The sequence below is a fragment of the Vanessa atalanta genome, chromosome 13 (genome assembly GCF_905147765.1).
Source record: "Vanessa atalanta chromosome 13, ilVanAtal1.2, whole genome shotgun sequence".
NCBI classification, from domain to species: Eukaryota; Metazoa; Arthropoda; class Insecta; order Lepidoptera; family Nymphalidae; genus Vanessa; species Vanessa atalanta.
In genome coordinates this window covers 4,776,532-4,792,593 of record NC_061883.1, presented here as the reverse complement: position 1 = coordinate 4,792,593, position 16,062 = coordinate 4,776,532, and the positions used below count along the sequence as shown (strand labels likewise).

Here is a 16,062-nt window from a genome sequence, read left to right as displayed (position 1 = left end):
CTGGGCCTGCACCTTGATCACCGTCCCCCGGACGGTGATACTCGCCCCTCGTGGGGGTCCTTTCCGTGGACCGTGGAATAGAAGGGCCTCCGTTTTATTTATGGAGACCCTCAAGCCCAGCATTCCCATACGGTCCACGGTGAGAGCCGTTCCGACCTCGGCGAGGCGAGCTGCCTCCCGAAAGTCCCGCCCAGTCGCCGTGACGAGGGTGTCATCAGCGTAACACAACACCCCCATCCCGGGAAGGACGGGAGCTCGCAGGAGCCAGTCGAAACCGACATTCCACAAAATTGGGCCGAGAACCGACCCCTGTGGAACGCCGCAACCTACCCGACGCCGGACCAACCGCCCATTGACCCCCGCCCAGAGGACCTCCCTGTCCTGGAGGTACGCCTCCAGTAGCCTCCTGAGATAGGTCGGCACCCCATGGTATCATGACTGGCCTGCCCGTTCGCTTCAAAGCAGAAACTCAAAAAAACAGCTCGTGTATGTTGAAAAAGCATTTCGTCTTTTTCATATTAGAATCATAAACGACATGAGATAAATTATTATTAAAACCATATCGATAAAAAAGTGAAGTGATATTACGGGTATTTATTTTTGCTATATTAATATTTAAATTATTTCAAAAAGAGGTTTAATATATATTTATTTTTAAATAATTCGAATAGTAATGAATATTCGAATACTAATTCGAATAGATACTTATATAAGAAACTACTACAAGCCATTACCAGAAACTGTTCTTACAGAATCAGTTGCATTGAATAATATAGAGCTTAGAAAATATCTTGAATAATTAATATCGCCATCGTCCAGCAACAAGCTCGGTAAATACAATCGCGATTGTCCTCAGAGACAATGCACGATGTACGCGATTATCTGGATTTAATAGATGAGCGAACCGGTTATAGCCTGTTTAGAATGTACTAAATCTGTGTTGATTTTATTAAGAGCCCGGTTCTTTTTGATAATGGATAATTAATTGGTTTCAAACAAAGGTACGCACATTACATATACTGGTATTCTTTTAAATTTATTTAAGGAATTGAAATATTTGCAATTACAAGCCGATTCCAATACGATTCCTATACGAGCAAGCTTATTATGTTTTTGATATTATGCTTGTGCGTTGTATCGTAACGACAGTAAAATATTTCCTTACGTTGTTTCACTATACTGTATGTGTGGGTTTGATTTCTGAGCTTGTGTGCTCTAAGTACTCGCTACGGATATAGTAGGGTTCTAGCTATTTGTCTAATAATTCTGTTAATTAAACAAACACTAAAATTTTTATAACACTGATCCAAGTATCGTACGAGTATGACTTAATTTCTTAACTAATCTTATACGGCCACTTTTTACCAGATATATCTATCAACATAAATGACTTATAAATAAAATTTATTGTTTAGCATTTAAAAGGTCAACGATCTTTAAAATAAAATGAGCATTATATATAAAATGAATTCTGACTTTACGAGTAGCATGCACGCGCCAACAGAAGCAGCCAAAATGCAAATAACGCACAATATTGTGACTGCACAAAAAATGCTATTAAGATTGTAAGGCGCAAAATCCTTGAAGCTAAAGATAAGCCTTTCAGTGGGAAACTTTATTTGTTGTTTTTATACAACGTCGAATAAGCCATTAATGCATTTTCTATGTTTCTTTGTGTTGAATATCTGTTATAACGTAGATCCTCTCAGATCCGATTGATTTTAACCAATAGGTATTCGAAGGAGTTTAAATATTATCATATTAAAGTTTCAGGACAATGAAAAGTTAAATTATATAAAATATATTATTATTGAACTGAATACCGCTTATCCTTAACTATTTTAGTATTAAGTTAAGAGTAAATGTTCTAAAATTATTATTATTATTACTTGTCCAGTTTTATTTTCGTAATGAAATATGAGTTACTTATTTTTGCTATGAAACGTAATCTCTTCGATGAATATTGTAAATAAAACTGTAGTAACTAATAATAATAATTTATACCTAATGAGGTAATTCACGACATTTTTATTTATAAATAAAATAAAATATTTATTTATAATGTTGTCTATGATAAAGTAAACAGATAAGTAAGAAGATGGTATTGTAAATGGCATTATTTGATTTTAAGTACAGAATGAACTCCAATTTAGTTAGGTGGACGGGTAAATGGGCCACCTGATGGTAAGTGGTCACCATTGCCCTGTACGAAATATTAACCAATCTTCTTAGCGGAACACATACTAAGTACTGCTACCTGTACTATATATTAAAAAAACTGCATCAATATCCGGTGTGTAATTTTGAAGATCTAATCATACACAGGGACAGACAGCGGTAAAAGACTTTGATTTATACTATGTAATGATTTACATATATATGCTAAATTTCAATGTGTGTAGTCAAACACAGTTTTTAATCTCGAATAGATACCAACATTCATTTGATATTTAAGATTTATATGTATAAGCAGAAAATAAAAATAAAAATGTCTACGGATTTACAGAATCGAGTAGTTTTTCTAGGAAGGAAGCTGTGATTATGCAGGAAACTTGGTAAGTGTATCTTTCCTAAGCGTTTTTGTAACCGTGTAGTTACACGGTTATTTCCATGAAAATATTATACATTGCTGCAGATATAATATAGTACCCAGTACATTTTTTTCCTTGTAATTTCATAATAAATACTTATTCCTGAAAATGTAATTAAGAATTGTGTCACGATCTTTCACGGTATTAGCCTTATATTGTTCTGATTAATTACTGTTTTTTATGATATAGGTTGGTGGCGAGTAAAAGGGCATGTGGCCCAGGTAAGTGCTCACCACCACCTATAGGCAACGGCGATGCAAGAAATATTAACCATCCTTACATCGCTAATACGCCACTAACCCTGGGAACTAAAATTTAATGTCCCTTGTGCTTGTAGTTAAACTTTCAAACCGGAACACAACAATACTTACTAGTACTCTTTGATGGTAGAATATCTGATGATCGGTACTACCCACATAGCACCAGGTAATAAACAATATCGAACTAATTTATCAAGCCCAAACATGGAATTTTTCAATTTATGTATTTTTGTCTGTATATTATTTATTATATTTATTATATACGTAATAATTATTTACATTATATTCAACTAAGACTGAAAATTTACTATACAAGTAATGTCCGCGAGAAATGTTGGCAAGAATGCTAGCAGCATTGCGCTGTTGTATCGCAATAACGATACTCTGGGCAGAAAATGAACAAGCCCTCCTGCCGTAGTCGAGTCATAAATAATAAAAAAATATATAAATTTAATACTATCTATTTACTTATTTTATTGATTAAATAGATAAAACTTAGTTTCTTACTATTTTGTTTCGATAAAATTATAAATAAATGTAATCAATATTAGAAGTTTATTTAAAACATCTTCTAAGAGCCTACTCGAGGAAAGTCTGATAATGGTCTTGCTCCATTATCTAAAATTACTTCTATATCAAAATTCAACAGCGTGTGTCCTTAAGACGAACCGCTGCAGGCTTTAATATTATCTCTAAGACTAAGCTTTAAATTCAAGGCAATACTCGTATATCATGTTAAGTATTTTATATGCTTAAGTAGATCAATGTAGTTTAAAGCGTAACGATAAAGACATTTATCAGACAAACTATGAATATTCATAGCACGTCTTGTAATTTGGAGATTTTAATACTAAATAATTAATATATTTACCTATATGTTTTTTATAATAAAATAAAATTTCTGTTATATGTATATATATAACGGGGCGAGATTACTTTGATTGTTGATTTGGATAATTAATGAATAGTTGGCAATAATGTTTGATGGCTGATTTACTTTAAAGAGCGGGTCACCCGAATGGAGTTGTAAGTGTCATGGCAACGCGAGTCGTTATGTTTTGACAAGCTACTCCAATGCGATGGTTGCTTGCAAACCCATTTGCTCCTAATCGAGATGAATAATTGTAATCCTTTGATATTATTATGATTCTTCCAAAATGTCGGATCAATCCCCGAATCCAACTGTTCGGCATCCTGCTCCTCCGACATATATAAAAGCCGATTTTCAATTTTTTTTATCAACAAATCACAAGTTTTTAACGAAGTTACATTTGATGCGAGCATAAAATATTCATATTAAACTAATAATTACTAACAAAGCCCGGTGACTATTAAATAACGGTAAGTAACAATTTTCTAAAATTGAATTCCGGCTAATACTAGCAATTTGCATAATAATCGAGGTTTTCTATTAAAGTTTTCGCTGTTATTTCGAATTTCTTTTCCACCTCATAAAAGTCTATTAATATGTAAAGTTAGCTGGATTTTTTATACCTGTAAGACTTTAGTGGTGTCTTAAAATTTTACTAAGGTAATATGCAGTAACGAATTTTTATGCACCTTGTTATATATGTAAGAAAAATATCTACAAGGAATCCTTATATACTTCGTAGGATTTAAAAAATGTAAATTATTTTGAAGCAACGAGTTTTGTATGTGAATGTCTGTTTGTGTGTATGTGTGCGTGTGATATATAATGTGTGTTTAATTAAGTTTTGGTTCAATTCCAATACCATTTTTTAATACTCTATAAATCAGCATTATTCCGCCTTTTTCGATCATCATATATCAAAGGTATTAAGAATTCATCAACCATCAGTATAACATGTTTAAGGATCATATACCTAAAGTCAATATAACTAAAATATGAGAAGATACGAAGGGTTAAAATCTCTATACGACTTATAATAAACAATTATAATATAACTTTAGTGTCTAGCGTTAAAATTTAATTAGGTATCAATTGCTCTTATTCCTTAAACAATTTATAAGCAATCTGTTTTATAAGTGATGTAATGTGTGTCAAACATAAGGATTATAATATCATGGATTACCGACTTATCTTAGGTGAAAGGATTTTTTTATAGTTTTATGGGAAGAGGTAACCTAATCATCAGATGATAGATGTGCAATCCTTAAGTAAAAAACTAATGTAATATATATATATATATATATATATATATATATATATATATATATTACATTAGCAAAAAACTATATATATATATTACAATAGTTTTAAGCAGATGGGCAATGGTCAGCTCTGTTTATTGACATCGGAGTCTCAAGACTTTTTTACTATTCCTGATATCGCCAATGCGCTGCTAACCTCGGTAACTAATATGTTATGACCCCTGTGCTTTGTGTGTAATTACAATGGCTTACTCAACCTTCAAATTGGAACATATCAATGCAATGAGCCGGGATGGCCCAGTGGTTAAAACGCGTGCATCTTAACCAATGATTTCGGATTCAAACCCAGACAAGCACCACTGAATTTTCATGTGCTTAATTTGTGTTTATAATTAATCTCGTGCTCGGCGGTGAAGGAAAACATCGCGAGGAAACCTGCATGTGTCTAATTTCAACGAAATTCTGCCACATTTGTATCAACCAACCCGCATTAGAGCAGAGTGGTGGAATTTGCTCCAAACCTTCTCCGCAAAGGTAGAGAAGGCCTTAGCCCAGCAGTGGGATATATACAGGCTGTTGATGTTAATACTAAGTATTGCTGCTTGGCAGTAGAATATATTCTAATTGGACGGTAGATACCAACCTTCTCAGACGGGCTTGCACAAAGCTATACTACCAAGTTAATAAATAATCTCACCATTAATACTATATTTGAATGCTATACAAAAAGTATATTATTCAAAATGCTTGTAATATTTCATTTCAAAGCAACGAAGGTTGTCGTGGCCAATTAACCGAAACATCCTCGGGCTTATTAAAGTGAAACATTCATTCATTTGAAGGAGTTGGATTTAAAATAAATGATCTTATTTTCAACATCGGAAATGTTACTCAAATAAAACGTTGTAAATACAGTCGCGACAAAATCTTACTCAAATGAGCTTACATTGAAACTTTAATAATAATAATAATAAGTAACTTTATTCACCAAGAAGAAACAAAAACAAAATTAAGGTACAAAACCATAAAAAAAAGTTAACAATATGATATTTGATGATTTGGTGAAAAGGTCGTAGTCTCAGCTAGGCTGCTTTTCAGTCTACGCCTTGTACATATGCTGCCAACACAAACGTTACAGTCATTGCAGTAAAAGGTAAACGAAGATATAATTACCAAATAATAAAAGTGAATACAATTTACATGCCCAATAGGCTAAAATAAAAAACATGCAGGCATTATTAAAACCGAGAGGCTTTTTTTTTTTATTCTAGTAAAAGGAAAATATTTCATGTTGAATAAAAATAATAATATTTAAAATGCATAAGTAAATAGCGATATATATTTTAATAAATTACAATCTAAATAATAATTAAGTTTATTTACACACATTTGTCCAGACACATTTAGTTTTATTTTTTTAGTACTTTAGTAGTATTTCTGAATAATATTTCGTCTTAAGATAAAAAGTGGCGGGATATTTTGATTTCATTCTAGTTGAACTATATCGTGGAATATGTCCATGTACAAACTACAATATGTATCTTAGCGTAACCCTTTAAAAATCAAAGGAGAAGAGAGAGAGAAATCATTTATTTCTTGATCGTTGTGATTCAAAACACTGTAAGAAAATAATATTGATTGTCCGCAAGTAAGTGTAAGGGCGAATTTCCTTATATTGTTGGTGATATTTTGTTAGTAGTTACTCCAACTGTGAACCCGCAAAAAATTTAACAAAATACGAAAACGTGTTCAAAACACATCTCAATTAAGTAATCATTAATTTTACGTTATACTAACATAACACAACGCGATATTTAACTCGCTAAGTAAAGCTTTTCTGTCATGTTGGAATATTACGTTTAAATCCTATAATATTTTGATGAAGACGGTATATAATTTATCAAAATGTGATTAGTCGCTTATGAGCTCGCTGCGTTATGCCGTAGTCAAGTGAGTAATTAAATACCTACTCTAGACGCAATCAAAATGTTCTCTAAAACATTTTCTAATGCCATTATTACTGTTTCAGAATGTTCAACAATACCAAATGCCTGTCTAGACATGGTAGACCATATTATTATAGCTCAAACGTAGGTGCGGGGTCTTTAATAGTCCTTACGGTGCAATGAATGCGGCTATTAGACAACAAAAGAGATCGACAATGAACCAGTCAATGCACCGACTAATATTATTAAGACATTGACACTAAAAATATTTCACAAAGTTTTATTATATTTGTGAACTTTAAACTTCATTTGTTTACAATGAAATTAGTTTTTCAATGTTGAACAAAATTGTTTTTTTATTCAAAAATACTAATTTTAGTGATATTTATTTTTTAAACGAATCAACTTATAACTATAAATTTAAGGTATTTATTAAAAAAATATATCGTTTCAAATTAAAAATAAACGTATTATATTATATTATTGACAGATAAGTCGTGGACAGAAAAATAAATAAAATAATTTAAATAGTATATTTCATGTCTTTTCACTTAGTACTTAATTGTTTAATTTTATTTTTAAATGTTTAATACTTATTATAATTAAAATACAAGATTTAGTCTTAAATAGTTTTACGAGTTAACATAAGAGACACCTGTGTCTAGAGGTGGATCGTCATTAGTTTTAATAATGTGCTCCGGAACGACTTGCAAGACAGACATTCTCTTTTTTTCAGAAAACAGACGATATTTGTGCCGCCTTATAGTAAGTGGTCATTATTGCTAATAGACTGACAATAAATTATTTATAAACCGTTTCACGTCAATGCATAGCTTTGAAATCAAAGATTCTATATCTCTTGCCTCACTGGCTTGCTCACCTGTCGCGGTAGGGTAACTGCTGAGTGTATTTTATTCTCTTTCAGACTAAACAGTGCCCTCCTAATTGTTTCTTTGGGTAATTTGCATAAATTTTAATTGCTGGTAAAACTTCGTGTAAACCCGTCTGGGTAGGTACTACATCATATATTCTAACGCCAAGCAGTAGTACTTAGTATTGTTTATTAAGGGCTAGTGAGTCAGTGTAATTATATACACAAGGGACATAGCATCTAAGTTCCCTAGGTTGTCATATTGGTAGTGCTGACCACTCACTATAAGTTGTTTTTTTCTGAGCTATTCAATTGTCAAATCAAAAATCAAATCGCAAACATCAAATACATTTCATTCATGTAGGCTGTTATGAGCAGTAATTAGTAATTATGAGACAGGATTGTGATTATTGTAAAAATACCAGAAATGTGAAATTTAGATTCCATAAAGAAGAACAGGGTCAGAAACTTTGCTAGGTAATCTATACTAGAATAATATTCAAAACGAATCTTTTCCGATTAAAAAAATTATATATCGATGTTAGTTAAATATAAATAAATTTATATATTTATAAAATATTACATTATTTTTTATACGATAGATTTATTTATTCCTATACGTTTAAATAGTAATACCACACAAGAAATATATTAAATATTTTGTTGGACTATTTGGTAAGCCGTACGACACATAATTACGCGAGTTAATTGAATAATTACCATATATATAACACGTATGCATGGTGCTGTGGTGTTTAATATTTTAATTAACGTCTCGAAGGGATCGCTTGAGGCATTTTTACGTTTCAAGGCATCACTTGGAGCATTTAACATTTTAAAATACTATTTTTTAAATATTTTTTTCGAGTCTCCAATATTATACAACTTGTTTGATATTTCGATAGTTTTAGTTAGCTTATGACGATGGAAGTGCTGAGGTCCTTTTTTTTTTTTTTTTTTTTTTTTTTTTTTTTTTTTTTTTTTTTTTTTTTTTCGCTGGAAAAACGCGTTACGCGTTTCCCCCACGTGGAAGTGGGGGGGTATGTGGGACTCGCCGGTGCCCAAGATGTTAGCGGCACACCGGAATACCCACTAAAAAACCAGCGGTACCCTCTCCGTCTCATCGGTAGGCGCCACGGGATCGCTTTCGCATACTACCGTGACGCCCAGACGGTCGGCCCACCTATGCGGGCCTCCAATTCCTAGGGGGGATTCCCGGGGTACTGAGAACCCTCCTAGCTCCTGTGGCGCCTATTGAGGCGGGGGGAGAAGGTGCGCGTAGCGTTGTTTCCTCCTCCCCGGTCTTCTTCGGCGGATCGGGTCTGCAGCAGCGTCCACCTCTCGCTCCCGTTCCGCTGCCTCCTTCTGCGACATAACGTTTTCGCAGAAGGAGCGCATTTCTGACCAGCACGCCTCGCTACCGAGCATTGCGTTGATGACGCTCGGCAGCGAGAGGTCTCCGCCCAAAGACGCCACCAGGGAATGCCTCTGGGGCCCCCACGCAGCACACTCAGTCAGGGTGTGGTACGCCGTGTCCACTGACGCGCCACACTGATGGCAGGAGGGTGACACCTCCCGCCGCGCTATCCCGTGCAGGTACTTACCGAAGCATCCGTGCCCGGAAAGTACCTGCGTCATCCTGAACGTGAGCGTGCCACGCTTTCTCTTGACCCAGCGACTCAAGTGGGGACGAACCGCCTCCACTGTCGCCAGGCCTGCCGTGGGTGACCCCAGATCCTCCTCCCATCGGGCGATCAGGGCTTGCTGGGCTATGGCCCTGATCCGCCCGACCTCCGCCAACCCTGGACGGTCGCCGCCGTTCCTCGCCTCCGCCCGGAACCGGTACACCTCTGCGAGCACCTCTGCTTGGAGTTCCCAAGGTGGATCACCCGCGAGAAGTGTCGCCGCAGTCCATGACACCGTACGGTACCCTCTTATACCTCTCACTGCTATGACCCTCTGCGGTTTCCGCAAGAGGGCCCGATTGCCAGCGGTGAGGGCGTCTATCCAAATCGGGGCACCGTACAGCGCCATTGACCTCACTACACCGGCATATAGTCGCCGACATAGCGATCCCGGCCCTCCCACATTTGGTAGGAGGCGTCCCAGGGCGGCAGCGGCGTTGATGAGCTTCGGCCCGAGTTGAGCGAAATGCTGCCTGAAGCTCCATCGTCCGTCCAGGATCAGGCCCAGGTACTTCATCTGGGCCTGCACCTTGATCACCGTCCCCTGGACGGTGATACTTGCCCCTCGAGGGGGTCCCCTTCGTGGACCGTGGAAAAGGAGAGCCTCCGTTTTCGAAATGGAGACCCTCAGGCCCAGCGCTTCCATCCGGTCCACGGTGAGAGCAGTTCCGACTTCAGCCAAGCGGGCTGCGTCCCCAAAATCTCGCCCTGTCGCCGTGATGAGGGTGTCGTCCGCGTAACAGAGCACCCCCATCCCGGGAAGGACGGGAGCTCTCAAGAGCCAATCGAAACTAACGTTCCACAGGATTGGGCCGAGAACCGACCCCTGTGGAACGCCGCAGCCTACCCGATGCCGGACTAGCTCCCCATTGACCCCCACCCAGAGGACCTCCCGGTCCTGGAGGTACGCTTCCAACAGTCTCCTCAGATAGGTCGGCACCCCGTGGTATAGAAGTGCCTCCCTGATCGTCTCGAATGGAAGACTGTTAAAGGCGTTCGTCACATCGAGTGACACCGCCAGGACGACTTGCCCCCGGGCCACCGCTTCTGTCGTCCGAGTCTTCAGGGCGTCCAGGGCGTCGACTGTTGATCGGCCTGCCCTGAACCCATACTGGGCCTCTGAAAGACCCGGACCGACCTCCTCAAGGTGCTGAACAAGACGGGCTGCGAGGACCTTTTCGAAAAGTTTGGCCGTCTCGTTCAGCAGCACTATTGGCCTGTACGCCGAAGGGGAATTCATCGGCCGACCTTCCTTTGGCAATAGCACCAACTTCCCCTCCTTCCAAGGCTTCGGAAACTGCCCGCTGCAAAGACATTCGTCGAACAACTCCCGAAGCCTTGCACCTAGGTATTCCAGAGCGTCGCACAAAATACGCCCTGGAACCCCATCTGGACCCGGCGCCGTGTTCTTGGTTTTCAAGCGGCCGAGGGCCATCTCCATCTCCCGCTCCGTGATCAGTGGTGGAGCCACTGCGTCTTCTATCACGGAGCGAGGGGCCATCTGCGGAGGGACGTGCTCGCCTGGATGGGGGAAGAGTTCCCCAACTAGGCGCAGAAGAAGATCCGGCGGCAGCGTCTCCGTGACGGGGGCGCTTTGGTTGCGGAACTTTCCACGCACACCACGGTACGGGCGCCCCCACGGGTCTCGGTTGAGGCCCGCCAGAAGCTCCTCCCTGGCCCTCTCCTTGGCCTTACTTATTGCCAACTGCAGATCTTTTTTCAGTTGACGATAAGCGGCCAGCAACTGTCCCTCCAGTTCCGCGTCGAGGCCGTTGTGTCTTCGACAGCGGACGTAGGCCCTCCGCGCCCGGCAACACGTCGCCCGAAGGTTAGCGATTTCGAGCGACCACCAGTAGACATGCCGGCGCGGAACCTTGCGCCGGGTCCGAGGCATGGCCGCATCGCAGACCTCCTTGAGGGAACTGCTCATGCGACCCGCCAGCTCCTCCGCGTTGGCGCCCTCCCTTCTCCCTGCGGAAACCCACCGCTGCACGATGGCAGCCTCCTTGACCAGCTCTCGATCGACCTGGCCGAGAGACCACCTCGGCAGCGTGGTCGGCACCCTCTGGGGTTCCGCCGGCCTGCGAGAGGTGGAGATCTCAAATCGGATGTAGCGGTGATCCGATAGAGTCTCCACCTCCTCCTCTACTCTCCAGTTCTGCACTCTGCGAGCCACTACAGGGGTAGCGAACGATACGTCCACCACAGAACCCCCCTGTTGGCGCACGCAGGTGTGAACCTGCCCCTTGTTGAGGAGGGACAGATTGGAGAGTAGGGCCCACACTTGTACGGCCCTCCCTCGCGGATTCGTGGCAGGGTTGCCCCAGGCACGCGATTTTGCGTTTAGGTCGCCGAGAAGTATTGTCTGTTTCGACGACTGCCTGGCCACCGCAGCTCTGACCGAACCGAGATAGATCTCGAACTCAGCCAAACTTCGGTTCGGGGAGAAGTATGTTCCGATTACCACGTACTCCCCCCACCCCACCACTACGTAGCCTGAGCCCCTCTCAATGAGTGAAAGGGGTGGACCTATTCCGCTTCTCGTGAGGACCGCCACGGTGCCGTCCACGTCCCCTAACCAATGAGTTAAGGGCGGAACGTAATAGGGCTCGCAGGCCACAGCCAGGTTGATCCCCCACTCCACCATGGACTGCAGCAGTAGGTCCTGAGCCCCGGCGCAGTGGTTGAGATTCGTCTGAAGGAAGCTGAAGTCTACGCTCATACTGACATTGCAGCTTCCTCCTCGGCCTGGCGCCGTCCCAAGTTGGCGGTGGTCTGGTTATCTCGGACCACCTTACCTTTCGTGATGGGGGGGTTACACTCCCTCGACCCCATCACGTGCCCGGAGAGCTTGCCGGCGTCTGAGCACACTGCGCACCGCAGCTTCCCGGTACATGCAGCCGATTTGTGGCCATCAACGCCGCACCGGTAGCAAAGGCCTCCTCGTTCCGCACTGAATGGGCAGAGCGCCTTTGTATGACCAAGGCCCATGCACTTATAGCAGCGCAGAGGGCGCTGTTCCAGCACGTACACCCTGGCCGAGCTCCACCCAACCAAGAGACGACCGGCATCAGACAGCTTCTTCGCCACAGCTATCGGACAGGACACAAAGACCATACCCATATAACCGGGCCCGCGTGAAATATCTCCACACCTTAACATTTCAGCGGGGCAACTCCCCTCGCGAGCGACTGCGGCAATAATTTTTTCTTTAGTGACGGAGTCGTCTAACCCCGTCACCTTAATGTCCACCTTTCTTATGGGGCGAACAACGTTGGCCACCCCATCCAACAAAGTGCGGAGCTTGTCGGCTAATTTCTCCGCCTGTTCTGTCTGTGCTCTCGGCGGCTCCAGCACTCTAGCCCCCGTCGCTGCGCGTCGAACTTTGAGCCCGCCATTGATCCCAAGGTCTTCGAGTTTCACGTTCTGCTCAGCGCGCTCCAAGACCTGGGCATACGTGATGCCTTTCTGCTCCGCTTCCGGCTGCAGCGTTAAAACCACTGCAGCTGTACGAGGAGCGGCCAGCTTGGACTTGGCCGCATGACGTGCCTTAGGCATCGTAGGCGCAACCGTGGCGGTTGTAACAGCCGGGGGGGAAACCTGCTTTCCCTTCTTTCCCTTTTTAACCACAGTAGACCAGGAAATCTCCTGGACTACCTGTGGTGGAATCGTCTCCGACGTAGTCTGGTCGCTTGAAGGACCAGCGATAGGTGCTGTCGGAGCAGCACGTGGCGCCCGCTTTGGCACGGGTGTAACTTTCGGCAGTGGAGCCGGGTGGACTGCCTGCGCGTAGGGCGCAGCAATTTGCTGCGCCGACTCCCGCCTCTTATCCGCAGCTAACGGAGGGCGTTGTATCTTTGCGGGTGGCAAGCGTTCCTCTAGTACTGCAAATCGGGCGTTAAACATAACGCCGAGCGAAGAAATTATGGAGGCCTTAAATTTCTCCATCTGAGCATCCTGTGCAGAGCCGGATGCCTCATTTGCCCCTGCCACCTTGGTCCGCATCTCCGCGAACTCGCGGCGGTGAGCTTTCACCTCAGCCTTGAGGCTGTCCACCTCTTTGCGCAGGCGGCCATTATCAACGCGGAGCTTTCGCGTCTCCTCGGCTTCTGTCCGAGATGCTAAGGCGTCTACAATGCCCTGCAGTGCAGCCGCCGACTCCCTCAGCCTCTTTGCAAAGCCTCCTTTTAAGTTAGAGGATTTTTGGGCCACCTCCACAATGAGAGCTGCGCTTCGGCCAGCTTGTGCTCGAAGTTCCTCCGCACCCAACTTCGTGGGATCCTCGGTGTGTACATCTGAGGAAGAGGATTCCTCGGAGTCCAAAACAACCTGAGGAGCGTCCTTTCGAAACGCTCGACTACGCAGCGATCGCTCGAAGGCTTCCTCTCTGGCTTCGTTGGCCTTGGCTTTCAGCTCAGCCTTAGCCCGAGCAAGACCACTACCACGTCCTTTCGCGGTTTTGCCGCGAATGGCAGGCTTGTTCTTCGCAGCTAACCTCGTCTCCGTCTCCGTGTCAGAGTCAGAGTTAAAAATAGCAAGGCCCCCATGAGGGCGTTTTCTGCCAACCAAGGCGTCGGACGACAACTCAGTGTCGACGTCCATCGCCGAAAAATAAAAACATCAAACAAAAAGAAAGAAAGAAAAAAAAAAAAAAATATATATATATATATATATATATATTTATATATATATTAATTTATAAAAACTGAAACAAAAACAAGATCTAAAAAGATCTATTCCACGACAACAAAAACCAATCCTTAAACAAAACAAGTGTCCATATACAAAGCAAAAAGTCCAGATGTTACGCGTCAGAGATAACGAAAACCAGTTTACAAGCCAGGTGTCGTTTTAATTCATCAAATCGTAAAATCTTATCGCAATATTCAACACAACCTCAGTCGAAGACGTCCGAACGGCGAATCGAAGTGCTGAGGTCCTAGGTAACCGTATGATACAACAATATTTAATAGTCGCTTGTTATTTCTTTCGCTGGATATAGATATGTTCATTCAGAACCATTCGTGTATTTTAAATATAATTGAATTCAATTTGCTTGTAACAGCCTACTTGATAAAGTATATTTTTTTTACCGTTTCTATGCGCTTTCTCTCTCTTAGAGAATCTGTTTTTAATTTTTTATTTAATTTTATATAAAAAAGAAATGTTTTAGAAATTAGTTATTGACACCAATTAAGAAAAAAGCTTTCGAAGTACAAATGAAATTGCTTTAAAGGTAATCTAGATTGCGAGTGGGATCCGATCGGGATGGCAGCAGTTTTTAAATCATAAAAAAAAGTTTATTTTGTTTAGAAACACCAACAAAGAATTAATATTTAAAGATTCATTTTGCATACATCGACCTCAAAGCTGCGATTATTATTCGATTCGTAAAATCCAATTTATTTTATTATAATATATTATGCAAGGCTTACGACTTCGTCCGCGTGTTAGCTGTTGTATAAAATAGTATAAAAAAAAAAATGTAGCCTATGTTCTTTTGTACGAGCTTGATTCATATAAAACTTTATCAAATTCGAGTCAATTGTGTAGCAAAAACGTAACAGACGGGCAGAATTTCTTTTTCTTTTATATATATTATTGGTATAGATTTTAATAACCTTTAAGTTCCAATGATAAACATCTGCCAGACGTCCAGTGTAATTGTGTCCAGAATATTTTTTCTATTAATTGTATTTGGAAGACTTGTATCAAATAAAAGCTGATTTCATATATTTTGATCGCAATTTTTATCTCTATTTATTCATAATAACCTAAGACTGCTATATACAACAGTGACGGTTACGCTTGGCAAGCGGAAATATACAAATGAAAAATTGCTCATTTAAATAAATATGCACTCGTATATTAAAATATTGCCAGAATATTCAGTTTACGAATTTAAATTCAAACAAAGTTGTAGTAAACATTTCTAAATGTCCGTAAAATAAGACATGCCATGGACGGCGAAATAGAACGAAATTTTATATTTTACATTTGATATTTATACACGGACTTAAATGTTAATATATGTCGGAATAGTAAAATAAATAAACAGCGTCAAAAGTTTTATTTAATGTAGAATTTGTACACTTGCTTATTAACTGTGAAAAATGTTTCTCTAGCATAGAATGATTTACTTAAAATCTCGGTTTATTTGAACACATTTGTTTGATTAATAGGATGTATGATAAAAGTTATCCATATGTCCTCTCTTTTAACAAAACTTTGTTATTTCATATATTTTTTACATGAATATTAAATTACTTTTAAAATAAGAACCATTAGTTTCATTGAGATTTTTTTGTGCTTAATTAGTATTTATAGATCTTTGATGGTGAAAAAAATACGCGAAACATGTGAGTCAGCATTGGAGCAGCGTGACATATTAAAACCAAGTCTGATGGTTTTATCTTGTGATTAAGAAGACCTTCGCCCAGCAGGATATTGATTGTTACTATACAAAGCGATCCAGCAGCTGCAGCTTCAGCTTTGATCCTGGCCTCTTAGGCTATTGTATACCCATTCCTAGTAAAAGCCTTAAGCTTAATTGGACGGGTTAATAGAAATATTAGT

General features: G+C 40.8%; 2 protein-coding genes across 2 annotated transcripts; both read right to left on the bottom strand.

The window, feature by feature from the left end:
* Window positions 1-6,083: 6,083 nt before the first annotated feature.
* LOC125068342 lies at window positions 6,084-10,354 on the bottom strand. The gene is made up of 2 exons (XM_047677445.1): window positions 9,650-10,354; window positions 6,084-6,101 (listed from the first exon to the last, which is right to left on the bottom strand). The coding sequence occupies exons 1-2, from the start codon at window positions 10,238-10,240 to the stop codon at window positions 6,084-6,086; spliced, it is 609 nt and encodes a 202-aa protein (XP_047533401.1). The 5' UTR covers window positions 10,241-10,354.
* Window positions 10,355-12,204: 1,850 nt separating this feature from the next.
* Window positions 12,205-14,088, bottom strand: LOC125068340. Its single transcript, XM_047677444.1, has one exon. It carries the CDS (start codon window positions 14,086-14,088, stop codon window positions 12,205-12,207), a length of 1,884 nt encoding a protein of 627 aa, XP_047533400.1.
* Between the last annotated feature and the right edge of the window lie 1,974 nt (window positions 14,089-16,062).

Bases quoted from the DNA above. Each gene is read 5' to 3' on its own strand.
- LOC125068342 (XM_047677445.1), bottom strand. From the start codon at position 10,240: ATGGGGGTGCTCTGTTACGCGGACGACACCCTCATCACGGCGACAGGG.
- LOC125068340 (XM_047677444.1), bottom strand. From the start codon at position 14,088: ATGGACGTCGACACTGAGTTGTCGTCCGACGCCTTGGTTGGCAGAAAA.